The following is a 26,028-nucleotide window of genomic DNA, read 5'->3' as shown; positions in this document are numbered from 1 at the left end:
CTTAAACCTTTCTAAAAAGACATGTTTTAAAAAATTTGAAAATAAACACTTTTTCTCAATTTAAAAAATAGGCAAAGGCTTGTATAGTTTAGGACAATGCATACTGAAGCTATAACGAAAACGGGGGATGGTTAGTACTGTATATAATTCAGTAGGATTGAGGGGCCACATAGTGCTTTTTCATTCTTTAAGCTGAGCAGCAAATATGGAAATTCCTTTTATGATTTTTCTTAGAACTATATACATAGATTAATACATTCTCCTGAATCTAACTTTTACAATGGAAATGTTTGTAAAAATTCGCTTTTGAGGCTGGGCATGGTGGCTGATGCCTGTAATCTCAGCACTGTGGGAGGCTGAGGCAGGTGGATTGCCTGAGCTCACAGTTTCGAGATCAGCCTGAGCAAGAGCAAGACCTCTAAAAATAGCTGGGCATTGTGGTGGGCACCTGTAGTCTCAGCTATTCCAGAGGCTGAGGCAAGAGGATCCCAGAGTTTGAGGTTGCTGTGAGCTATGATGCCACGGCACCCTACTACGTGTGACAAAATGAGACTCTCAAAAAAAAAAATTGGCTTTTGAACTCTGCTATAATTTATATTTGTGAACTCTTGTCCCAATAGATGATGCCATGTCCTTAGAGGCTTTAAATGAAGAAGAGGGTGTCATCTTACGGCTTACACCTCAGACTCCCTGGAAGCTCATAGGTGAATCTCAAGGAAATCAGTTCAACTTGTATTGTCTGAGGACTTTGCATGAACTGGTGTGTGTGTGTGGTGTCTAGGACTATAACATCTGAGATTAACTAGGGTGATCACTAAAACTCAGGGAGAAATGCTTTGTCAGATTAAAACCAGGCTTGAACTTCTAAACCTATTAGAAGTTAGATAGCCGGGCGTTGTGGCGGGTGCCTGTAGTCCCAGCTGCTCGGGAGGCTGAGGCAAGAGAATCGCGTAAGCCCAAGAGTTGGAGGTTGCTGTGAGCTGTGTGACGTCATGGCACTCTACCCGAGTGTGGTACAGTGAGACTCTGTCTCTACAAAAAAAAAAAAAAAAAAAGTTAGGTTAAGAATAATTAGAATTTCAAAAATTAATTATTAAAAACTGTGAAAGAATTACATAGCTACCTAAGAAATATTAACAGCAACCCCAGCAAGAGATTACCATAGTTCTGATTACTGTCTTGGATTACTTGGCTGTGTCTAGCAGTGTTACAAGCATGGACGTATATAATCATTCCATAAATATTTATTGAGTACCCACAGTGTACTAGACATTGTGCTGTGTGTGGAGGATTTGGGTAGAAAGTAGTGTATTTCCTCCTCCTGCTGTTCCACCTGATAGAGAAGGCAGACAGGTAAGCAGGACATTAGAATACAGTACAATGGAGACGGACACAATGCTTTGGAAGAAAAAGTTATTTGATAACTTTGCCAGAGGAGATTAGGAAGGGATTCAGAAAAAGATTTAACGGATGACTAGGATTCCCTAGACAAATAAGAGGAAGGGAATAGATTGAGCAAAGATGTGAAGGAGTAAAATAGCATAGCAGGGTGATGACCAGTAATGTGGTATGAGCAAAGCTCAGATCTGTGAGAACTGGGGGAGAGGATGGGAACACCATTGCAAGCCAGATTATAAAGTGCCTGGTCAAAATGAGGGGTTTGTACTTACTCCTACAGACAGGGAGGAGCAATGGAAAAACTTTTAAGCAGGGGAGTAGGACAGGGATAGGTTTGCATTTCAGAAGATCTTTGGCACAGGTGTGAAGGATGAGCTAGAGAAAGTGAGAAGGGAGGTTTAGGCCTGCTTAGGAAACTTAAAACAATCCAGGTGAAGGATACTGAGGACTTGATCATGGGCAGCAGCAGGGCACAGATGTTTTCTTTATTTCTAGTTAGGGGTTCTGCCCATCCTTCAGAATTCCAGGGCCAGGGCTTTAGGGGTTTGGGTGAGTGAAAGCACTATGGTTCCAATGACAAGGCAAAATGACTCAGATAAAGAAACCATCATGAAAAAAAGAAAGAAAAGAAGAAAACATCACCAACAGGCACCACGTGATTCATTCATTCATACATTCCCTTGTTATTAATTCAATCAAGGGAATGCCTATTAAGAAGGTGAACTATTAAGGTGATTCGTCAGGGGCCTGAAGACTAAATTGAAGGGAGCAATTGAGGAGGGAGAGGGGTGCTGTGCGCTTTCACTTTGAGGCAGAGGGCGGAATGGAGACTCAGATTCAACTCACAGATATTGAACATCTAAAGTATGACAATGTCCGAACAGTAGTGAAGAAGACAGAATATAAACTCCATGAGATTAGTTTATACTCAAAGGGTAGTGACAAACGAACAATTTCCAAAATGCACAGGATGTATGGAGAACAATTAATTCAGCTGGGGAGAGTTTGCGTAGGGGCTGGGGAAGATCAGATGTTGCAGAAGGATAAAGATATATTCAGCTCCTAAAACGGCAGAGGGGCGCTTTAAAGGTTCTCTGGGACTCTCTTTGTTTCGGAGTTAGGGAGACAGGCAAATGACATGTGCTTTTTTTTTTTTTTTCCTATAGTTGAGGAACCTGAGGCTCAGACAGGCAGCGTCTTGTGCCCAAGGCCACACAAGTGTCAGATCAGGCAGGCTTGTCTGCCAACGTCCGAGTTCACAGCCAACGCCCGCCATTCACCCTCTTCCCGTGGTACAGAGGCAGAATGGTGCCCCCGGTTCCCAGGAGAGAAGGGCACCCAGCTCAGAGCCGGCTCCGCGGAAAGGTCGGGGAAGACCTGACGCCGGGGGCGATCTGGTTGCCAGGCAGTCTTAGGCAGAACAAGGAGAATCAGCCCACGCTGGCAGGGAGCGCAGCGGGATCCGGGAGCGCCTCACCCGTACGCTGCTTAAGAAGCGCCGCCAGGCTGCGGCGGGGGCTGCAGAGTCGTCCCCGCGCCTTGCCAGTGGTTCGCTCCAAACACCCCTGGCCGCGCAGCTAGTGCTGCGGTCCGCCTCACTTCCGGTTATTGCCGGGCCCTATATCCGGTGTCCGCCCGCCCTCGGCTCCGCTGCCGCCGCGATGCTGTCCCGGTCTCGTTGCGTGTCCCGGGCGTTCAGCCGCTCGCTGTCTGCCTTCCAGAAGGTACGGTCTGGCCTAGCTGGGGCCCCGGTGGGTGAGCAACCTGCAGATGGGTGGACAGACGGCCTGGAACGTATGGGCGCGGTGCTCCAGGCAGGCCAGCCACCAAGGGCACCGGGACGCGGAGGCCGCGCGGGCTGAGTGGCCCGAGGCCGCCTTCGCCCTCCAGGCCGTCTTGCGGTGCCTAGCGGTCCCTTGCCTTCTTGAGGCAGCCCGCGCCGACCGTGTCCTGTTGCTGTACCCCACCCTCTCCTCCAGAGCAGAGGAGCCGCGCCCGTCCGATGTTGGACTCAAGAGTTAGGGAGGAGGCGCGGGGGAGTCCTCTAACAGGATGCAGGGGCCTGTCTCCTCAGTTCTGCTAAACCAGTGGGCATCGGTCCTGTGGGGGAGTTGAGATAGTTTGGCAGGTCCAGTGTGCTGATTGGGACTGCTGAGCCCGTGTGTTGCGTTTACCTTTGGAGTTACGAGATTCACCTGTCACCAGCACTGGACAGTTTTGAATGCACTTAAAAGAAAAAGCCGTTTTCATCTTGGGTGACGTCGATAATGTCTTCTTTCTCAACAGGGGAACTGCCCTCTAGGGAGACGTTCCCTGCCTGGTAAGTTCTGCCCTTGCCGTCACCTAAAATGCTCTCCTCGGGGGCAGAGCAGTATGTAAGGAAATCGGGGTTCTGAGAGGACTCAAACAAAAAGCTGCTTAATCAGAACAACCATCATGTAGTCATTCAGCTTGTAGTTAATGAGTTTTTACTGTGCATCAGATTCTGTGCTAGGTACTCAGTAAGGATACAGCAGTTAATTATTCATGCCTGCATGGAGCTCACAAGCTGGTAGTAAAGACAAAGTGCAAATTGCTTAGCAAGTGAATAATCACAAATTTTGGTAAATGCTGAGAAGGAAGCAAATAAGGTGGACAGAAGGGACTTCATTGAGTAGTTGATGCTAAAGCTGTGACCTGGAGGATGTGACAGCTCCACCCCAGTGAAGAACGGGAGAAAGAAAGAAGAGCACATACAAAGAAGCCTGAGGAGAGAAACTGACAGTATTTAGGAACTGGAGAAAAGGGTGATTTGGCAGAGCATTTTGGTTACAGGAGAGTGTAGCATGACATAGATGATGATTTAGGGACTAATTAAGTTTAGATTGTTTCTCAGTAGTTTTTAAAAATTATTGTTAATATGTGTCATGTAGTTTATTTTTTATTACATGGCTGGTATAGGTACTTGTTGAATGAGTCCGTCTTATTTAGGGCTTTCTTTAAGCCAAACATCATCCTGAGTGCTTCTGTGCATTTTTTAATCATCACAAAACAGATGTCATCTCTGTTTTACAAATGCATTAACCCAAGACGAGAGTTAGGTGCCTTGGGCAAGGTCACTCATTGTAGTCTTGATCAAGCTGGGTCTACTTAACTCAACCTGAAATCCTAACCTATCATGTTGTGTTTACTTAAGTACTCAACAGATAATTTATCGAACACTTACTATATACCAGCTACTGTGCTAGGTCACAGGGATACAGATGGTCTCTTACCCTCAATAATGTTATGGGCTACCTGTAGAGGCAGATAGCAGGTAGACATTTATGCACCCATAAGGACATAATTACTTTGTGATTACTATGAAAGAGCAGTAAAGGGTGTGATGATATAGCACCCCCTCTAGGGAAGACAGGAATGCCGTGGCAGTGTTAGTAAAGGCTTCCCTGTGGAAGTGACATTTAGGCAGAGACTTGAAGAATACAGAAGACTAAGCCAAGAAAATAATAGTCCAGGCTCAGCGCCTGTGGCTCAAGCGGCTAAGGTGCCAGCCATATATACACCTGAGCTGGCGGGTTCGAATCCAGCGCAGGCCCGCCAAACAACAACAACGGCTGCAACCAAAAAATAGCCAGGCGTTGTGGTGGGCGCTTGTAGTCCCAGCTACTTGGGAGGTAGAGGCAGGAGAATCACTTGAGTCCAGGAGTTGGAGGTTGCTATGAGCTGTGATGCCACGGCATTCTACCTGGGGTGACAGCTTGAGGCTCTGTCTCAAAAAAAAAAATAATAATAATAATCTAGGCAAAGGAAATTGCTTGTGCAAAGGTTTTCAGACAGGAAGGGACATGAACAGTCAAAGACATGAAAAGAAAGCCTATTGGTCTGGAAAGATAGGGAGGGTTGATAGTTCAGGACAGTATAAAGTGTTTGGACTTTAACCTAAGTGTCATGAGAACATAAGGCATCTAACACAAGTGTCAGCTCATTATGGTCTCTTAGTAATAAACCTTCTTTTCAAATGAAAATCCTGAAAAATGTCAGTAAACATTTTTCTTACAATCTGACAGAATGGTGGAAAGAGCCTTGGACTTAGAGGTTTGCATCTTGGCTCAGAGTTTAACCTTGGGCTGGTCACTAACCTCCAGAAGCCCTACTTATATATGAAATGGGAATAATGGCAGATGGTTGTTCCATTTTAGAGAGTTGTGTAAGACTCGAATCAAATTGAGGGCATTATGTGAAAGCTTTTTATAAACCACTGTAAAGCACTGTACAAATGAAACTTGCTATAAAACAAACGCTGACTTAGACTCAGGGTTTCAAAAATCAGTATGGGCTGCTGGCTGTTCTCAGAGAAATGCCACGCTTGGAGTTTGTCATTGGCTGCTGGACATAGAGGTGACTGGCTTCCTTATCTTTGGGGATGTTTGTGAGGAGGTGGGCATAAGAGAGCGGTCCCTTATTTGGTGTCTCTTATGCCTATGGTTCAGAAAGCGTTGTTGATTTGAAAGCAAATAAGACATAAGAATATATTTAGGGGGCCAGGTGCAGTGGCTCACACCTATAATCCTAGCACTTTCGGAGGCTGGGGTCCGTGGATTGCCTATGCTCAAGGAACTTGAGACCAGTCTGAGCAAGAGCAAGACTTCCATCTCTAAAAAGCTGGGCATTGTGGGCACCTATAGTCCCTGCTACTATGGTAAGGACAGCTGGTGGGCAGAAAGGGGGCTCCCACCTTATTGAGAGTAACCAGAATGGAAGACTTCAGAAGGAGCATGGAAGACAATAAATTGTAAGGTGGGGAGATAATTTTCTCAGTCCTGGGACAGGCTGGTGACCCTGGGCCTTAAGTAGCCTATCTTTGCTACTAGCATTCAGGCAATTAAGATTTCCAACCCAATCCACTCGAACTCCGCAGTCACAGAGTATAAGACATCATGTGTTTTTCTCAACCTTCAGTTGTATTTGAAGAGTTGGGAGTAGAGACATTTTATTATGAAAACATAGAAATAATGAAAATTTAGGGATTTTCAAGGTTAATAAGATTATAGAACTGTTTTGGGCTGTGCCATCAGATTTTTCCCCTTTTCTCCCCAGCACATACCTACTCTCAGCCCCAAGCCCCATTGCTGTCTGCCATTAAGGCTACTTTGGAAAAGTTTGTAAAGCAGGACCCTGTGTGATAAAGATTATATCTTTGCCTGTATATCTTGCTTGTTTTTGGTGTTAGAGAGTAAACAGACCTCTTTTCTGTTCCTAGCATGTATCCTATATAAATAAGAGTTGTTGGTTGAGCTGATTTGTTTCTTGCAGGGGTCTCTTTATGCCAGGGACCAGGTTACCCTGACAACAGGAAGATTGTGTAAGTATCCCTTGGGAGTACACATATGTGGCCATGGGGTATTTTGTAAAGTTGACTATCTGATTCTTCACTACCCTCCAGACCTTGAAATTTGGGCAGTTATGTTGTGTTCCTAAACCTAACCTGGATGTTCATTTTTTTTCTGTGTGATACACCTTGAACATTAGCCCATTGTTAAGTGTTAGACCAGCAGTGTGCTTATCCTCCTCTAAATGGGTGTTTAGAATATCATGAAAGTTGGAATTGTTTTTTTATAGGAATAGACATAGAAGGGTGCTCCAAAATACTCTAGTTGGATACAGTGCAGTTAAGGACCTAGAGCTTACATTTATTGTGGAGATTGAGAGCATCCTCTTGGTAGTATATTTATTTTTAGAAACAGTGAAAGCATAAATGGTTGAGCCCTGGGACTTTGGTTTGGACACAATGCTATTATTACATAATGCAGAGTTTGAAGAAAGGCCACACATGTGTGTTTCACATTAACTTCTACTTATAATTGTTGCTTAAATACTGCTTTGCATTCCAAGTATTTTCAGAGTGGTGATGAGAGGATGCTCTCTACTAACCTGTTGAACTGCTATCAAGGTACTTTTCTCTACAGGGAGAATCTTCAAAATGAAGGGTTAACAGATTAGCTTCTTTGCTGTAAATTACAATGAGATGCTTTTTTTTTTTTAATTTGAGAAAATGCTGTGCTCCAGTACCAGAAGTATGGATTCCAGTGTTATTTTTGGAATGCAATTTGGCAATCATAAATCTTTGATTTGTGTGTGCCTTTTAACCTAGCAATTCCATTTCTAAGAATCTACACTGAAGTACTCTTGGTATACCTAGGTTTCTCTCAAAATGGCAAGCAGCAAGGGATTGGTTAAACTATGGTATGTTAACATGCTCACACTATGAGAAGTGGAAAAAGGCAGGTTACAAGATTACATTTTGTAAAATCTATTGTATATTATGTAAACATTCTTTTTGTTTCAGGGAAGATCTAGTGCTTTTGTAATTTCAAAGTTGGTTCAAAATGTATTACTCTATGCAGTTAAATGAAAACTGGGGTAATCATGAATCTCTGCAATAAATACAACAAATAACTATTTGAAAGTAAATAACGAAAAAAACTAACCTTGGGTGGGATCATCCCAACTGTATCATCCTAGTCTAATATCTATTTTTGTGTTGTGTGTGGTTGAGGTATCCACTTTATTTTTAAAATCTTTGATTACAAAACTATTTTTGATTTTGTTTTTATTTAATAGGTAATACATTTACATGGTTCAGAATTAAAAAAGTAAAAAGGCTATTTATGAGAAGACTTTTATCCCTGTCCTCTAGTGCCACCAAATGCCTCTTCCCAGACATAGCCAGCCTACCAGGTTTCTGGGTGTCCTACAGAGCAGTGTCTGCTTTTGCATGTTACCTAATAGTTCTTGCCCATGGGCAAGTCATTTTACATGGTTACAACTTTATGCAGAACATTTTGTATTCTGTGGTTTTTTTTTTAATAACTTACATTTCTCCTTGATTATACATAGATGTTATAGTTACTTTGACATTATAAAAGTAAAAAATCAAAAGGAAACTCAAATCTGTCTTTTCTATTATAAAGGTGCTTATTTTAGAATGTTCAGTCTTGAAGTGTAAAAGTGAAACTCTTCATCAGTCCAAATCATTGTGTATGCATATAACAGAAAATTATACCCTATATGTCTAAATCTCTCACTCCCCTATGATAAGTACTGTTAATGGCTTTCTGCGTACCAGGTGATATTATTCTCCAGTTTATATTATTTAAGGTAAATGTCTTTTTTTTTTTTTTTTTAAGGTAAATGTCTTACCAGAAATGTCTGGTGTTTGAGGTTCCTTTTGAATGAGTCCAGAATGGACTGACGTCTTGCCTCCTAGCAAGAGAACAGACTAGGAGATACCATATGGGTTATTGTTGGGGGTGTTTTTGCTTGTTTTTTGGCATAGCATTTTGTTTTACTTCCCAGTTGTTAGATATCATCTTGCTGCCTTATCTGATTGACATCTCTAATCCTGAGGTCAGAAATTCTTTTATACCTGGCACAATGACATGTACCCTGAGGGCACACCATGTATCTTGGATTTAGTTAAGAAAGAAAGCTAAATAAGAAGTTAAGTCCTTTTGGTGACTCTGCAAAGGACCAAGGTGTGAATTTTTTCCTTCAAAGACCCAAATGTAAGGCTCCGTTTTGTGAGAGCTGGCAATGCATTGCAGGTCATGGTGGTGTGCTCCCAGGAGTAGTTCACTGTTGAAGTCACCCTGGTCATCAGGCCTTCCTCCAGATCTGCTGAGTCAGCATCTCGGGGGGTTGGGGCCTGGATATGTGAACTTTGAAAAAAGTTTCCCCTGAGTGACTGATGGGCATCCGTGGTCAGAAATCAAGGGAAGGTGAATTCAAGGGAAGGTGACCAATGGAGCCTTAAGTAGACTAATCTGCAAGTGGCTTATCTGCTAAAGGAGTTACTTTCGTGTCTCTTTTGTAGCATTAACAGCAGTAGCGTCCTCAGTGTTCGCTTCTTCAGAACTACGGCTGTGTGCAGTAAGTACCTGCCTTCTTGGGAATGGAGTTTTAATTGGAAGAGCAATAATTGACTTAGTTTACTTAAAGAAAAACATTAAAAGGGAAAAATGGACTACTTGTGATTTCCTTTTTTGCTTTTTTCCTAGAGGATGATTTAATTACAGTCAAAACCCCAGCATTTGCAGAATCTGTCACAGAGGGAGATGTCAGGTGGGAGAAAGGTAAGATTTAGTTTTCCCACACATCTTAAATTTAAATGCTTTTTAAAAGTCTCTCCTCCCCTCCATGATAACTTGGAATTTATGGCTCTACCCTTTTCTTTACCCCTGAGGGAAAGGGTCTTATATAAACACATCTGTCAAAAAGGGTTTTGTGGCTACTGGAGGCCTCCCCCTAACAGAGTCTCTAATTATATTTTCAGCTGTTGGAGATGCAGTTGTGGAAGATGAAGTGGTTTGTGAGATTGAAACTGACAAGGTAGGCTTGTCCTACATTAGTGCCAATGTTTGATGGTCTTCCTTTAGATTCTTAAAGAAACAGGTATTTAGGCTCAGCGGCTGAAGCACAGTGGTTATGGCACCAGCCACATGCACCGAGGGTGACGGGTTCGAATGTGGCCCGGGCCAGTTAAACAATGACAACTGCAATAACAACAACAAAAAATAGCCAGGCATTGTTGCAGGTGCCTGTAGTCCCAGCTACTTGGGAGGCTGAGGCAAGAGAATCACTTAAGCCCAAGAATTTAAGGTTGCTGTGAGCTGTGAAGCCACAGCACTCTACCAAGGGTGACATAGTGAGACTGTCTCAAAAAAAAAAAGAGGTATTTAACTGTTGTCTGAAGAAAATTTTTTTAAAAGCTCATCACAGAGAATAAAGATAATTTTTAACTAGCCCTAATCTTGATTGTAAAAGTGTTAGATTAACTCATTAAAAAGAAAAAAATTTGGGGCCTTGGTGTGTGCCACACCTTCTGGGGCAAGACATGATTGCAAGAGGGACTTTACCTAATAGATGCAATCAGTGTAACCTGGCTTAGTGTACCCTCAATGAATCCCCAACAATAAAAAAAAAAAAAAGAAAAAAATTCAGTTTAATTTTAGATTGTGTTGTGTGTATAACACATAGTTTATTTAGCAGTTTTATAGCTTTTTTTCGTGTGTGGTTGAATGAGCTGTTTCTAGTTTTTCATGTATCACTTGGAAACATATTGACTAAATATTGCTCTATTGTTTCTGAGAAAGGGTGAATCTTGACAATAGCAATAACTTACCAACACTCTTACTCTGAAAGTGCGGACTAGATGTTTCTATATGCAGACTTTGTATATGTTTTCAACTCTTGTAACTCATCTTGGTTGATGAGTCTTAATTGATGAGATTAATTGATTCTGTACAATTCTCTAATGTTGGATAAAAAGTTGGACGCTTTCTCTGTCTTTTCCAGACATCTGTGCAGGTTCCATCACCAGCAAATGGCGTGATTGAAGCTCTTTTGGTACCGGACGGCGGAAAAGTTGAAGGAGGCACTCCTCTTTTCACGCTCAGGAAAACTGGTGGTAAAGAAGTTCTCCTGGTGGTCAAGGTCTCCAGTGTTCCCCTTTGGGATGGGACTGAGCATGATGTACTAATTCCCTGATACCTCAAAGACTCTTTGGCATTCCAGCTTCCCTTAGTTGATGGGAAAAGAGGGTAATATTTATATAGTGTGAACTTTAAATGTCAAATTCTAGAAGAAAAGGTTACTTTAAAAAAAAAAAAAACTTAAGATGCTGTTTTTTCCATGGATGTTTCTTTTGGTGGGCCTTTTCTTAAAGATACATAGGTTGAACATCTCTAATCTGAAAATCCAAAATCTGAAATACTCCAAAATTCTAAACTTTCTGATTATTGACATGGTGTTCAAAGGAGATGGCCCTTGTCTATTAGGAGGATTTCATTGTAGTTTCTATTCACATCTATGCTCTTATATTTCTAAGAAAGATTGTGGTTCTCTTGGGAAGAAATGAGAAACAGCAGTTTGTACTGGGTTTCACTGTCAGTATTAGAAATTGGGAAAGAAAATAACTTTCTCTGACTCTTAGTTAAATGTTATAACTACTAAAGTCTATTTCTTTCTCATTGTTAAACTAATCAAGCAGAAACATGATGAATAGTTGCATCATTGAGGTTGATCAGGGCAAGACCAGAAGCTCCAAGTAGAAAAAAATATATTGTAGAAGGCTAGGAAATAAGAATGAGTCTCTCTGTTGAAGGAATACATCGCAACTGTAAAACTGGATGTGATGAACAGATGGGTGAAAAAGATAGAATATACATCTCACTTAAAGCTGTAAACTTATGACTTGATCACCTCTTTGATTTATGAAAGTCATCCTGGATAAAATGCTTTAATGCCTTGAGCTCTACTATAAACTTTCATTTTTTTAATAGTTTCCCATTTTAACATTATTATCAATGTTACCATAATCAGAAATATGTTTGTGTATGTTTTTTATTTTCTTTTTTTTTTTTTTAATGAAGCAGTCTCACTTTGTCACCCTTGGTAGAATGCTGTGGCGTCATAGCTCACAGCAACCTCAAATTCTTGGGCTTAAGCGACTCTCTTGCCTCATCTACCCAGTAGCTGGGACTATAGGTGCCCACCACAATGCCCAGCTATTTTTTTTGTGTTTTTGTTTTTTGTTTAGCAGGCCTGGGCTAGGTTCAAACCCACGAGCTCCAGAGAATATGGCCAGCACCGTAACCCCTGAGCTATGGGTGCCCAGCCGTTGTATATGTTTTAACATTTAAATTGCCTGGGCTTTCTTTGATTGAAAGTTTGTATTTCCTTCGGCTTAGTAGGTGCTTTAAAAGTACTTCCTGAATTTGATAATCAGTACATATTTGTGAAATTGGGAAGGCAGCCAAATTGAGCCTCTTATCTGATATGGGGCATTTAGGGACCAGGGGAATAGAGAATAATGCCTTTTGTCATTGTGTCTTACAATGCCTTGCATATAACAAATACCCAGTGGACATTTGTTAATTGGTTGGAGATAGAGCTTTTGCCACTAAATTTTGCTTACTATATATGATGTGGTTGCTTTTCATTCCAGACAGGGCCAATGGCATCCATCTTTCTTGTTTTCTAGCTGCTCCTGCTAAGGCCAAGCCAGCTGAAGCACCTGCTGCTGCAGCCCCCAAAGTAGAGCTCACAGCATCAGCAGTTCCTCCTCCCCCTGCAGCACCCATACCCACTCAGATGCCACCAGTGCCCTCGCCATCACAACCTGCTTCTAGCAAACCAGGTAAGCCTTCAGCTCTCATATCTCCTTATATAGGAGACCATCTCATCTAACATCATGTTCCCTCACTGGGTAAAGTCTGAGACTCATCATGGTTCTGAATGGGCCATGTTGGCTGCTTTGTAGAAAGAACTCTAGACTTTGTATCTGAAGACATGGGTCTGTATCCCAGCATTCTGTTTACTAGGTGTGTGACTTTAGGCTAGTTAACTTCTCCGAGAAGACTGTTCATCAGTGAAGTCGGAATGATACTAATACCTTTTAGAATATCTTGAGGATTAGCCAGCAGTAGAGTATAAATGCACTGGCCTGTACTCAGAAGATGTTTCTTTCCTTCTCTGATGCAGCTGTACCTTCTCTCTTCATTTTTAGTGTCTGCAGTAAAGCCCACTGCTGCCCCACATCTAGTTGAGCCAGGAGCTGGCAAAGGTGTACGTTCAGAACATCGGGTAAGCCTCTGAGGGCCTTTTCCAGGAAATAAGCACAAAGAAATGGAGTTTAGGAAGTAACTTGTTCATAGTCACATAACCATCAAATGATATGACTAAGACCTGAGGTTTTCTGAACACTCGTCCTGTGGTTTTTCCACTATACTATGCTTACCAATGAAATGCCTTGGGTAAGTAAAATATTTGCAAGGGATGGTAGCTTAGTAACACGCCCCCTCCCTCCCACGATGTCACACATTTCAGAGAGGTGGTTTAGAGAACTCTATTCCTAGACTTCCGGGATACTTAGCTGTAGCTGAGGGATACTGCTCAGTAGCAAATAGCTGTCAAGTGCAGACACAAAACCTCAAGGAAGTATGGTCAAGAGTGTGGGTTCCTCTGCTTAAGAATACTTCCTAAAAATACAATAGCCTCAAAAATTTGTTTCTCATGAGTTTCCATTCCACAAGTAGCTATTCTCATGCAAGTCTTTATCAATAAAACTTCCCCTTTATGTTGTGATTCTTATGCTGGCTAAACCTATACCACATTCTTTTCATAAATTGTTTTGGTTTTTTAATCAAACTATTCCCAGGACTCCATTCTTGGTCAGACTTCAGGCACATTTGAATGAGTAGTTTTGGCCTATGTTTTCATGTTCCTGCTCAGAAGAGGAAGACCACCACAAGCAAGGGAGGCCCAGAGTGCTGTTGTACATAGATGCTGTAATCCTTAGCCATCCATTCCTCTTTAATCTTTCTGACTACACGGGGAATGCTTAACTCAGAAAGACCAGCTTGTCAGTGATTGTTCCACTTTCATTTTTAGGAAAAAATGAACAGAATGCGGCAGCGTATTGCTCAGCGTCTGAAGGAGGCCCAAAATACGTGTGCAATGTTGACTACTTTCAATGAGATTGACATGAGGTGAGGTCTCTAGTCCCTTTTACCCCCTGTTCCCTTTTTTCTTGGAGAATACTTGAACCGGTCTCAGGCCCTACTAGTGCTGATTGCAAACCTAACTTAACAGGTACTTGTTTGTGGTGTTGATTTACACAGAATAACCCATTGACTTCATCTCTTAATTGACTTGTCTTTTTTTTTTTTTTTTTTTGTAGAGACAGAGTCTCGCTTTATGGCCCTCGGTAGAGTGCCGTGGCCTCACACAGCTCACAGCAACCTCCAACTCCTGGGCTTAAGCGATTGTCTTGCCTCAGCCTCCTGAGTAGCTGGGACTACAGGCGCCCGCCACAATACCCGGCTATTTTTTTTTTTGGTTGCAGTTTGGCTGGGGCCGGGTTTGAACCCGCCACCCTCGGTATATGGGGCCGGCGCCCTACTCACTGAGCCACAGGTGCCGCCCTTAATTGACTTTTCTAATACTGTGCCTGCCTCTTCTGTGTCAGAGGCGTAGCCATTTTGACTTTTAAACCTATGTCTTATGATTTCTGATAAATGACAGAGGTAATAGTTTTACACTTTGATGACTAGTGTCAGGTTGCCAAGCAGAGATGGGACAACCAGATCAGTAGAGCTTATGCTTACCCCTTGGAATGGAAAACTTTTTTTTTTTTTTTGTAGAGACAGAGTCTCACTGTACCACCCTCGGGTAGAGTGCTGTGGCGTCACACGGCTCACAGCAACCTCTAACTCTTGGGCTTATGCGATTCTCCTGCCTCAGCCTCCCGAGCAGCTGGGACTACAGGCACCCGCCACAATGCCTGGCTATTTTTTTTTGTTGTTGCAGTGTGGCCGGGGCTGGGTTTGAACCCACCACCCTCGGCATATGGGGCTGGCGCCCTACTCACTAACCCAAAGCACCAACCCTGCTGCTTTCTCACGGGGACTGCTGCTTGTGCATGTCCCTAAGTGACTCAAAATCAGGGAGGTGAAACTGCCTAGCTAAGCTTGTCATATCTTTCACTTTTCCCAGGTTTGATAGCCAAATGTTTTCCAAATGCGTTTTTAAATAAAAACCTCAGCATTATTAACCACTAATCTAATTCACTACATGTACCCATTTCTGTAGTGAGCTAGATGTTAACTCACCTGTTTCCTTCAAGATTACAATGTGTTCACATATCAGCACTATAGAGAAGAGAAATTTGACAAACATGTTTTGAGTGCTTACTGTATACAAAGATGAGTAAATCACCCAGCCCCTGGCTTCTTAGAGCTTACCATCTGGTGTGGATGCAAACAAAATGTAGAAAAAATAAGTATCAGAAGGGTAAAAATCAGTATAAAGTGGAGATGTGAGGGAGTTCATTTTGAGGTTGAGGTTAGAGGTAGCAAGTGGTAGGGTCAGGAAAGATTTCTTAGAGAAAAGAGATTTTTAAAAAGGCCTTCAGGAATGATTGGCATTTTGTCAGGTAGTTTTGTGGAGAAAGGTCATTCTGATGATAACAGTGTGGACTGTGATACAGGTGGGAAAGCAGAAGACCCGTTTGAGAAATAGTTAAAAATTATTCTGAGGAATATATATATAGGAAAGAATGGTAAAGAAGGTTGGATTCATATTTCAGGATGTTTTAGATGCCAACCCTAAGACTTTATGCATGTACTTATTCCAGGAGGTAAATTATCATGTTTTTAGGTCAGCTCCTTGCTGCTTTTTGTCATAAAGGGTTAGTCTGCTCGTCTGTTTTTTGTCAGGAAAGTTTGATATTCTTTGAAAGGGGTCTAAGAATTAGAAAGGAGTAGTTTCTTGATAGTGTATTGTGACATCATTCACAGGGTGGGGCCTGTCTTACTAGATGTCTTCCATTAGAAAGCTTTCTAAAGAGACTGGATGTCATTTAAGCCAAAGATTTCTCTCCTGTCCATAGGATGTAAGGAAGGACCTTGACTAATGAATCAAAAGGCTGCAGCTTATGTTTCAGTGCATTAGGGCCAAATTGTACACAAATTGAATTGGACTTTGAAATTGTACCCAATTTCTTAAGACAAAACATGTAAATATTTGTGGCCTTGAAAGATGCAGTTGGTCCAACAGCTTTGACTGGAAAGGAAGTATAATAGCTGGTTTGCCTTTTAGCGGCTAATTGAGGTGTCACTTAACAATGGCCTGCAGTCTCCCTGCAGCCAGTAATCTGGTTTAGATCGAATGCCCTTTGGGTCTCATGCAGATCAGCTAACCCACCAGGGACCTTTCTGTGAGGACCTCCTTTACCCTCTTGTCCCAGCTTCTGCCTCTAAGGGCAGAACTCTGAAACAGAAACTACTTAATGACCAGACAATAGCATTTGGGTAGGTTTGAGAGTAGAGATGTTTTATCACTTCTCTTTCCCTCTTCTGCAGCTCCTGTGTCTTGGGAACCAGTAATGTCTTTAGGGTGGTAATCCTAGCACTAAATATGGTTAGATTTAGGACAATAAGCATTTTAAATTCAATCAGTCCCCTTAGGAAAACTTTGTTTCTAAAAAACAAGATCTGAAGGGGGCAGTAAAAATTGTACCGCATCTTATTTTTCATGTTAATGTCGAATTAGGCCATTATAGGGAGAAAGGGAGAACTGAGCATGTGGGCATGAGGTAAAGTCAAATCGATTTTTGTCACAGAATTTTATTTTAATAAATACTGAGGTTTCTGAAAAAGATGATGGGAAAGCCATTTGCCACTAACTCTGCAGTGTGTATATACAAAAACCAGTGCCAAAAGAAGAAAAGCTGTTGTTACGTTGCAAAGGCTTCTTAGAAGGCTTGCTGCTTAATCTGAAGGAGATAAGCCTAAACCACACATGGCCACTTTTCTAAATACTGAGGAAACCATATTTGTTAAACTAATCTTAAGGGCAAGACCTCTCTCTTAATTATCTTTGTATCTTGGTGCCCTGACCCTCGCACGTGGTGGGTGTTATTACCTGTTTGAAGGAACAGTGGATGGAACTGACTCTGGAGAGGTGAAGAATGAATCTACTGACTCTCCCACAAGCCTGGGAGAACACTGGGTTATACCTTTCTCTATGTAGTTATGACTGCTTGTGCTTGCATGGAGCTCATACACAATGGGGTGTTTGGGGTTTTTTTTTTTTTTTTTTTGGTCTCTGCTTATCAGGAATTAGGAATGTCAAAATTTATAATCAGGTTTGATGGTTTTTGAGAATAATTTTTTTTTGAGACAGAGCCTCAAGTTGTCCCCCTGAGTAGAGTGCTGTGGCATCACAGCTCACAGCAATCTCCAATTCCTGGGCTCAAGCAATTCTCCTGCCTCTGCCTCCCAAGTAGCTGGGATTACAGGCACCTGCCACAACGTCTGGCTATTTTTGTTATTTTTGTTTGTTTGTTTGCAGCTGTCATTGTTGTTTGGCGGGCCAGAGCTGGATTTGAACATGCCAGCTCAGGTGTATATGGCTGGCGCCTTAGCTGCTTGAGCCACAGGTGCCAAGCCTAAAATAATTTTAATAAGAAGCTCAGTGCCTGTAGCACAGTGGTTATGGCGCCAGCCATATACACCAAGGCTGACGGGTTTGAAGACAACCCGGGCCAGCTAAGCAACAATGACAGCTGCAACAGAAAAATAGCCGGGTGTTGTGGCGGGTGCCTGTAGTCTCAGCTACTTGGGAGGCTGAGGCAAGAGAATTGCTTAAGCCCAAGTGGTTGAGGTTGCTGTGAGCTGTGATGGCATGGCACTATACTGAAGGTGACATAGTGAGACTCTGTCTCAAAAAAAAAAAGAATTCTAACAAGAAATAAAAAGAATATTGCTTATTTTATAGACGTCTATGCTTTAAAACATTTTCTGTTTCCAGGTTGGATAGCTCACAATTTTCTCATCCAGGGAAGGATGTTGTGCTATATAATCTCTTCATATATGTCACAAAATTTGTGACTTAAAAGAACATGAAGGAGTCCTGTAAAGGGCTCAACCTACTTTAAAGAGAGATTGGACCTGATTCCTTTATATCCAGTTTTTATAAAAGAATAAGGTTATTGTGTTGACCTCTCGTGGACTATTTCAAAACTTGAACTAACGTTAGACAGTACAGAGTAAGAGAATGGCTTACCCAATTGTGTACATGGAGTTAGAAACCCATATGAAAGTCAAAATTAAGGCTTTGTTTGTGGTCATTTTGCTTTGTAATATGTTTTTACAGTAATATCCAGGAGATGCGGGCTCGGCACAAAGATGCTTTTCTGAAGAAACACAATCTCAAACTAGGCTTCATGTCAGCATTTGTGAAGGCTTCAGCCTTTGCTTTGCAGGAGCAGCCTGTTGTAAATGCAGGTGAGTCTCTTGTGTGCAGAATTGCAGCGGTTCTGGGAGGTAGGTGTATGAACACAGATCTCTCATATTTGGGAGGTCAACAGACCAAGGCTGTTTATTTCATACTGTAGAAATATAAATATCTTCTCCAGGGATTCCTGATTCACCTTTCTGAAATGGCATCATGATTACTTTCTCCCCACCAGCTGTGCAGAATAGTTTCTCTTCCAGTGCACAGCTTGGCAGCTGCACTGGCAGCAAGCAATTCTGGGGCAGACCAGCTCTCCAGGCTATCTTACGTCAGAGTGGAAGCTCGTGTTCCAGCTGCCCTTCACCCCAGCCCCACCCCGTGGACCTGTTATCTTGGATCCTGACTTCCACACCTGGTGAAGCTCCAGGGTGATCTTTGATCTCAGGTCAATAGGCCTCACTGGGAAGGAAACTTTGGACTTGGCCTCTCTTTCGTGGACTTGGTGATTGTTTTCTTTCCTTTTTCCTCATCTACGTCATTGACATAGTGTTGACCTAATAAGCACTTCTTTTTTTTCTTTTTGAGATACTTCTATGTTCCCTGAAAGATTGGAAAGAGGACAGTGACACTTTTAATAGTTGTCAGCACTATGGGCGACACCTGTGGCTCAAGGAGTAGGACGCCGGTCCCATATGCCGGAGGTGGCAGGTTCAAACCTAGCCCCGGCCAAAATAAAAAAAAAAAAAAAAAAAAATAGTTGTCAGCACTGTCCGGGGCCTTAGGATCTAGAAATACAAACCCTAATTCCTTCCATTCAGTTGTGTGCTCTAGGCAGGGACAGAGGCTGTCTTTGTTTTGCTCAAATGTAAACCTGTTTTTGTTTTTGAGTAACCCCTCATCCCCCACCCTGCCTGCCCATACATGCGGGCCTCTCTCAAAGTTCTCTTGGTCTTTCTTTCACTTTACATGCTTTCCTGGTATCTTATCTAATAGCATAACATAGGCTTTCTTTCTATGGAAAAGATTCCCAAGCCTTTATTTTCCCCTAAGTGCTAGATGTAAATTTTCAACTATTGGTTTGCCATTTCTCAAGGTAACATGTTTAAAGTCAGACTACCCTACTTCTTCCTGGCTCTCCTTCCCTCCTCTCCTTGTTGAGAATGGAAAGCAGAATGGGTGACATCCTGACACCCTCTTTCCTTTGCAAATTTGCCTTTTTTGGTGCACTTATTAACTTTAGACATTCCCTGCTAAGGGAGGGCTTAAGTAGAGCTAGTTTATAAGATCCTAGTGTACGCCTGTCCTGTGTAAACAAGTGTTTTGAGCCCTTGTGAGGGCTGCCAAAGAAATGGATGCTTCTGTGCTTGGGCTCAGGTAGAGGACTTGGGAGATACTCACTTGGTTAGGATGGGAGTATGTGGAGTGCCAGTTGCCATTCATAATGCAGTTTTCACGTTGATTGGTCAGCCTACGCTGTATCAAGCACTGAAGATTTTTACTCTGTTAATGCAAATATTACCTGATCAGCCTTAGCTTGGGGAGTTGTTATAACATGTGTTTTTCTCTCACAGTGATTGATGATGCAACCAAAGAAGTGGTTTATAGGGATTATATCGACATCAGTGTTGCAGTGGCCACCCCACGGGTATGTTGGAACAGGAGGTGGAGAGCACTGACCTTACACCCTCACTGTATCTGGGTAAAGAAGCGGATCAGGCTGGGCACTGTGGCTCACGCCTATAATCCTAGCACTCTGGGAGACCAAGGTGGGAGGATCTTTTAAGGTCATGAGTTCAAGACCAACTTGAGCAAGAGTGAGATCTCGTCTCTACCAAAAATAGAAAAATTAGCCGGTGCAGTGGTAGTCCTAACTACTTGGGAGGCTGAGGCAGGTGAATTGCTTGAGTCCAGAAGTTTAAAATGAGGTTGCAGTGACCTAGGATGACCCTATTGTTCTCTTGCCTAGGTGTCAGAGCGGCTTTTTTTTTTTTTTTTGAGACAAAGTCTCATTTTGATGCCCTTGGTAGAGTGCCATGTCATTACAGCTCATGGCAACTTCAAACTCTTGGGCATAAGTGGTTCTCTTGCCTCAGCCTCCCAGGTAGCTGGGACTACAGGCACCCGACACAACACCCAGTTTATTTTTAGAATTGAGGTCTTGCTCAGGCTGGTCTTAAACCTGTGAGCTCAAGCAATCCACATGCCTCGGCTTCCCAGAGTGCTAGGATTATAGGTGTGAGCCACTATGCTCAACCTGAGAGGGGCTTTTTGTCTTTTTTTTTTTGGGGGGGGGGGAGTTATTATTATTTTTTGGCTGGGGCCTGGTTTGAACCCGCCACCTCCGGTATATGGGACCAGTGTTCTACTCCTTTGAGCCACAGGTGCCACCTGGCTTTTTGTCTTAAAAAAAAAGAAAGAAAAGAATGAAAGGCAGATGAGGCTCATGTCTATAATCCCAGAACTTGGAAGGCCAATGCTGGAGGATCACTTGAGGTCAGAAGTTTGATACCAACCTGTACAACATGCCTAGACCCTGTCCCTACAAAAAATTAAAAACTTAGCCAAGTATGGTGGTGTCAAATGCCTATGGTCCCAGCTACTCAGAAGACTAAGGCCGGATGATCACTTGAGCTCAGGAATTCAAGGTTAATAACCTATGATTGGGCCACTGCACTCCAACTGGGCAACAGAATGAAACTGTCTCTCTAAAAAAAATAAAAAAGGCAGATTGCACAGGAGAAAGCATTTCTGTAATTCTGTATTTTTAGAAGGGAGTTAGTAAAAGTAACCTATTTTTTTTTTAACCATACTAAGGTCTTTTAACATTAAGCCTAAATATTGTAAGTTTTCTGTTAATCACATTGAGTGATGAGGTCCTCTGAGGAGAGGATGCCATTGACGTGGAATCAAAGGAGTAGTGACTATAGAGGGCACTATTTGCGATTGAAGCAGCTTTTCACTCCCCTCAGGGTCTGGTGGTTCCTGTCATCAGGAATGTAGAAGCTATGAATTATGCAGACATTGAACGGACCATCAGTGAACTGGGAGAGAAGGTAAAGTAGAAAGAAGCCTGTGTCTGGGCTGGGGCAGTTGAGGGAGCCCAGCCTGCAGGAGATGTGGCTTACAGGTAAGCAGTACTCATGGAACTGGAACCTCACTCGCTTCTATGAGAAGCTCGCAGCTCCTGAGGAAGGCAGGTCCTGTAAAAGCTAAGTACAGATATCTGGTGGAGCTTACTGTGCTCTTGGGACTGAAATCTCATCAAATGAGACCCACTGAAAAAGAAAAGGTCCTCTTTGAAGTCCTCAACTTTATGGAATTACGCCTTTTCTCTGGAGTATTAGAGTCACCTCAGCTGAACAACTATCATGTGAAGCTACAGCTTATACTATTGATGCAAGATTTTTGGGCTTCTTTGGATGAAAGAAACTGGGTTGGCTTAATATTTTAATTATGAAATATGTTTTTAGGCCCGAAAGAATGAACTTGCCATTGAAGATATGGATGGTGGCACTTTCACCATTAGCAATGGAGGCGTGTTTGGCTCACTCTTCGGAACACCCATTATCAACCCCCCTCAGTCTGCCATCCTGGGCATGCACGGCATCTTCGATAGGCCAGTGGCCATGGGAGGCAAGGTAGGAACCATCATTTCTAGAGTCCTGGTGGCTCATGGTAATGACAGGGAAATCTCATTATAAACGTTCACTATAATTTTCAGGCCTCAGTTCCATTTCTTAGTTTCTAGTTAGTAGCTAAAGCACTGATTCTTAAATTATGGTCTGTGGATCAACATCCTCTGGGAACCTGTTAGAAATGCAATTCTCAGACCCCATCCCAGACCTACAGAAGGAGAGCTACACTGAGCTGAGAAGGCATGTTTCTTCATCTGGGACCAGTCAGCAAGCTCCATTGTCTGGGGGCTGTATGCAGTGGGTTGTACTATTTAGATCGTTTCTTGCCTCTGGGAAACAGGACAGTGATGCACAGCAGTCTATGATGAAGCTTAGAGGTTCTCTGGGAGTTGAGGGAATGAAGTGAAGGGGCTTGAGCTGCCTCTTAGAAGATATGTTATAGGAAGTTTTTTTGTGGTGATGGCTTTATGTTTGGGGGGATGTTTTTATTTTTTGGGTTTTTTTTTTTTCCTGAGACAGAGTCTCACTCTGTTGCCCAGGCTGGAATGCAGTGGTGTACGATCATAGCTCATTGTAACCTTAAGCTCCTGGGCTCAGGTGATTCACCCACCTCAGCCTTCCAAGTAGTTGGAATCGTAGGCATGTGCCGCCATACCCTGCTAATTGTTTGTTAGAGACAGGGTCTGGCTTTGTTGCCCAGTTTGGTCTCAAACTGCTGGGCTCACATGATCTCACTTTGGCCTCCCAAAGTGCTGGGATTATAGGCATGAGCTTTTTGGGTTTAGAATCTTTTGGGGTCACTAACTCCTTTGTGAATCCAAAATCCATAGATCTTCCCAGAAAAGGCCCCCCACAACCACATTTGCATATAATTTCAGAGAATTTGCATATCCCGGGTTAACTTTTAATTATTACCCCAAAGAAGCAACTCTTTGTAGCCAGAACTGAAGGGAAAACCACCTCTGTAGGCAACAGATAAGTTAGAGGGAAGAGTTTATTTTTTGTTTTTTTGAGACAGAGTCTTATTCTGTTGCCTTCGGTAGAGTGCTGTAGCATCACAGCTCACAGCAACCTCCAACTCTTGGGCTTAAGCGATTCTCTTGCCTTAGCCTCCTGAGTAGCTGGGACTACAAGCACCTGCCACTATGCCTGGCTATTTTTTGTTGCAGTTGCCACTGCTGTTTTAGCTGACCGAGACTGGGTTCAAACTCGCCACCCTCGGTATTTGGGGCCAGTGCCCTAACCACTGAGCCACAGGCACCACCCTATTTTTTGTTTTTTAAGGGCAGTCATGAGAGGACAGGCGTAGTGGCTCATACCTGTAATCTCAGCACTCTGGGGGGCCGAGGCAGGTGGATTACCTGAACTCATAGGTTTGAGACCAGCCTGAGCCAGAGTGATACCTTGTCTCTAAAAATAGCCGAGTGTTGTGGTAGGTGCCTGTAGTCCCAGCTACTTGGGAGGCTGAGGCAAGAGAATTGCTTGAGCCCAAGAGTGAGGTTGCCATAAGCTATGGTGCCATGGCACTCTGAATGTGACAAAGTGAGTCTTTGTCTCAAAAATAAAAAATTAAAAGGCTTGGCGCTTATAGCTCAGCGCCTAGGGCACCAGCCACATACACAGGAGCTGGCGGGTTCAAATCCAGCCCGGGCCTGCCAAACAACAATGACAATTAGAACAATAAAATAGCCAGGTGTTGTGGTGGGTGCCTGTAGTCCCAGCTACTTGAGAGACTGGGGCAAGAAAATCGGTATCGGTTAATTAAGCCCAAGAGTTTGAGGTTCCTATGAGCTGTGATGCCATGGCACTCTACCCAGAGCGACAGCTTGAGAGTGTCTCAAAAAAAAAAAAAAAATTTAAAATTCAGAAAAAAAGGCAGTCATGAGGAGGTGAGGAGACTTTCATTGGTTAAGCTTAGTTTCTGAATGGGAAAGTTTTAGACTGAAGGTAAGTCTTGGGCTTGGTATGTGAAATGTCAGTATCCAGTGGCAGCATCAATAGGGAAAGTTCTGGACTACACTTTCCTACAGGCCATATTTGCTCGTCTTCTCCAGCAGGGCTTTCTCTGACCTGCTGAAGGGAGACCTTTTGACCTCTCCTCTCCGTAGGTGGAGGTTCGGCCCATGATGTACGTGGCACTGACTTACGATCACCGGCTGATTGACGGCAGAGAGGCTGTGACCTTCCTCCGCAAAATCAAGGCAGCAGTAGAGGATCCCAGAGTCCTCCTTCTGGACCTTTAGGAGGAAGCCACATGCCCTACAAATTGGTCATGCAGGAACTGAAAACCAGTCTTCTCCTTGTCCCCTTATCAGTCCCAGGTTAGCCTGGTGACAGGCAGGCACATGCTGTTGGCCTCAATCAAGGAAGCAGGGCACTATCTAACCAGCAGTTGCAGGTCTTTTCTTGGTGTTCCTGCCAGGCTCTCTCCCTCTCTGTACCCATCTGTTACCCCCAAATATCTTATTTTCTTGGGCTTGAGAGAGCGAGAGTGCCTTAATGGATGCTCATTAATATTCCTGCCTTTCTTCAATCAGCACTCTGCAAAGTTGAGTTTGCTTCTCCCCAGTACCAGTATACTAGAGAGAAACCACCGGGGACCATGTGATTACGTTTCTATCTTTTGTCTGCTCTCCAGAGACACCTAGGAGGATGCTGTGCCTCCCACGCTCACAGCAGCCCCTGTCCTGCCTGTGCACATTCTCACTTGATTCCACCTGTGTGGAGGTATTGAACACAGGTGAAGAGGTGCTGCTTTGCTGCTTAAACGGCACCTTCATTCTCAGCTGTCACTGACTTCAAGATGCCTCTTCTACCTCTTCCAGGAAGCACAGACCAGGGGATCTGGGTGGGGGGAGGGGCAGAGGTACCATGAGGTCGTATGTTGTAATCACAGAGTAGCAGACCCCAGGCCTGCCCTCACTCTCCATCATAGGTTCACACCAGAAAGGTTCATTTGGCACAATCACACATTGCTGTAGTTGTGCCAACCCTCTCCAAACCCTTTCTATGCTGCTAAGAATCATTCTAGCACATTGTTCTCACTTAGAACAGATTCTAGCACATCATGGCAGTAGGACGGAGCATGGGGATCCTGGTAGAGACTTGGGAGGGAGGCCTCCTTTGGACTGGCTCAGGTTGACTTGAGCTTTTAAATTCAAGTTGGTATAAGCAAGTAGACTGAAGAGGTGGTTCTGTTCCTTCCTGCGTTCTAGCCCTAAGGAGCAGAACCTTGGCTTTTCCTCTGCAGGACACAGGTCTGGGGGAGGATGGACTGTGGCAGAGACCAGCCTCAAGGTGTTAGTACACAGTGGTCAAATGGCTTTAGTCATCTCTAAGGCACTGCCCTTAGGTTTGGGCACAATCATTGGAATTCCTTGGAGCATGGTTAAATCCAAGTATCTTGTTATGAAAGCTACTGAGATTCATGTCTTTATATCCACCTGCATCCAGGCCTGAGGCTGCTGACACTTGACACTGGGGCCATTAGTTAGAGTAGAGTGTCCTTTTGTATCTTGAGCCAAGAAGCAAGGCCTGGGGTGGAGGGAGAGGGGAGGGGGAAGCCAATACTGAGTGCCTGCAGCATCTGCTATGTCTTCACTATTCAGAACTTGTAACTAAAATATTTAAAGAAACTGATTTTAAATGCAAATTAAAGGGCAAATGTTCTCAAACAGGGTTCCTGCATCTGTGTTCCTTTTGGTTACTGAGCTTCTATAAGTCCCCCAGCACCATTGTTCTAGACCAGGTGTCCTCAAACTGCGGCCTGCGGGCCACATGAAGTGGTGTGAATTGTATTTGTTCCCGTTTTGTTTTTTACTTCAAAATAGGTATGTGCAGTGTACATAGGAATTTGTTCATAGTTTTTGTTTAAACTATAGTCCCGCCCTCCAACGGTCTGAGGCACAGTCAATTGGCCCCCTGTTTAAAAAGTTTGAGGATGCCTGTTCTAGATGGTTGGGTTTTTTTTTGTTTGTTTTGAGACAGAGTCTTACTTTGTAGCCCTCGGTAGAGTGCTGTGGCTTCATAACCTCAAACTCTGGAGCTCAAACAATCCTCTTGTTTCAGTTTTTTAAATTTTTTTTAGAGATGGGGGTCTCGCTCTTGCTCAGGCTGGTCTTGAACCCGTGAGCTCAGGCAGTCCACCCACCTTCACCTCCTGGAGTGCTAGAATTATAGGTGTGAGCCACTGGGCTCCTGCCACCAGATGGTTTTCATT

The 26,028-nt window shown here is 43.3% G+C and overlaps 1 protein-coding gene across 1 annotated transcript; it reads left to right on the top strand.

The window, feature by feature from the left end:
- The first annotated feature begins 3,001 nt into the window (after window positions 1–3,001).
- Window positions 3,002–25,487, top strand: DLST (dihydrolipoamide S-succinyltransferase). The gene is made up of 15 exons (XM_053601782.1): window positions 3,002–3,122; window positions 3,685–3,718; window positions 6,691–6,739; window positions 9,251–9,306; window positions 9,435–9,509; window positions 9,710–9,765; window positions 10,732–10,843; window positions 12,419–12,574; window positions 12,944–13,020; window positions 13,828–13,925; window positions 18,094–18,224; window positions 19,746–19,819; window positions 21,144–21,227; window positions 21,645–21,812; window positions 23,918–25,487. Exons 1-15 carry the CDS (start codon window positions 3,060–3,062, stop codon window positions 24,050–24,052), a joined length of 1,368 nt encoding a protein of 455 aa, XP_053457757.1. The 5' UTR covers window positions 3,002–3,059; the 3' UTR covers window positions 24,053–25,487.
- Window positions 25,488–26,028: the final 541 nt, after the last annotated feature.

This window comes from Nycticebus coucang, chromosome 9, assembly GCF_027406575.1.
Source record: "Nycticebus coucang isolate mNycCou1 chromosome 9, mNycCou1.pri, whole genome shotgun sequence".
Taxonomy (NCBI): Eukaryota; Metazoa; Chordata; class Mammalia; order Primates; family Lorisidae; genus Nycticebus; species Nycticebus coucang.
This window is presented reverse-complemented; position numbering and strand designations above follow the sequence as displayed.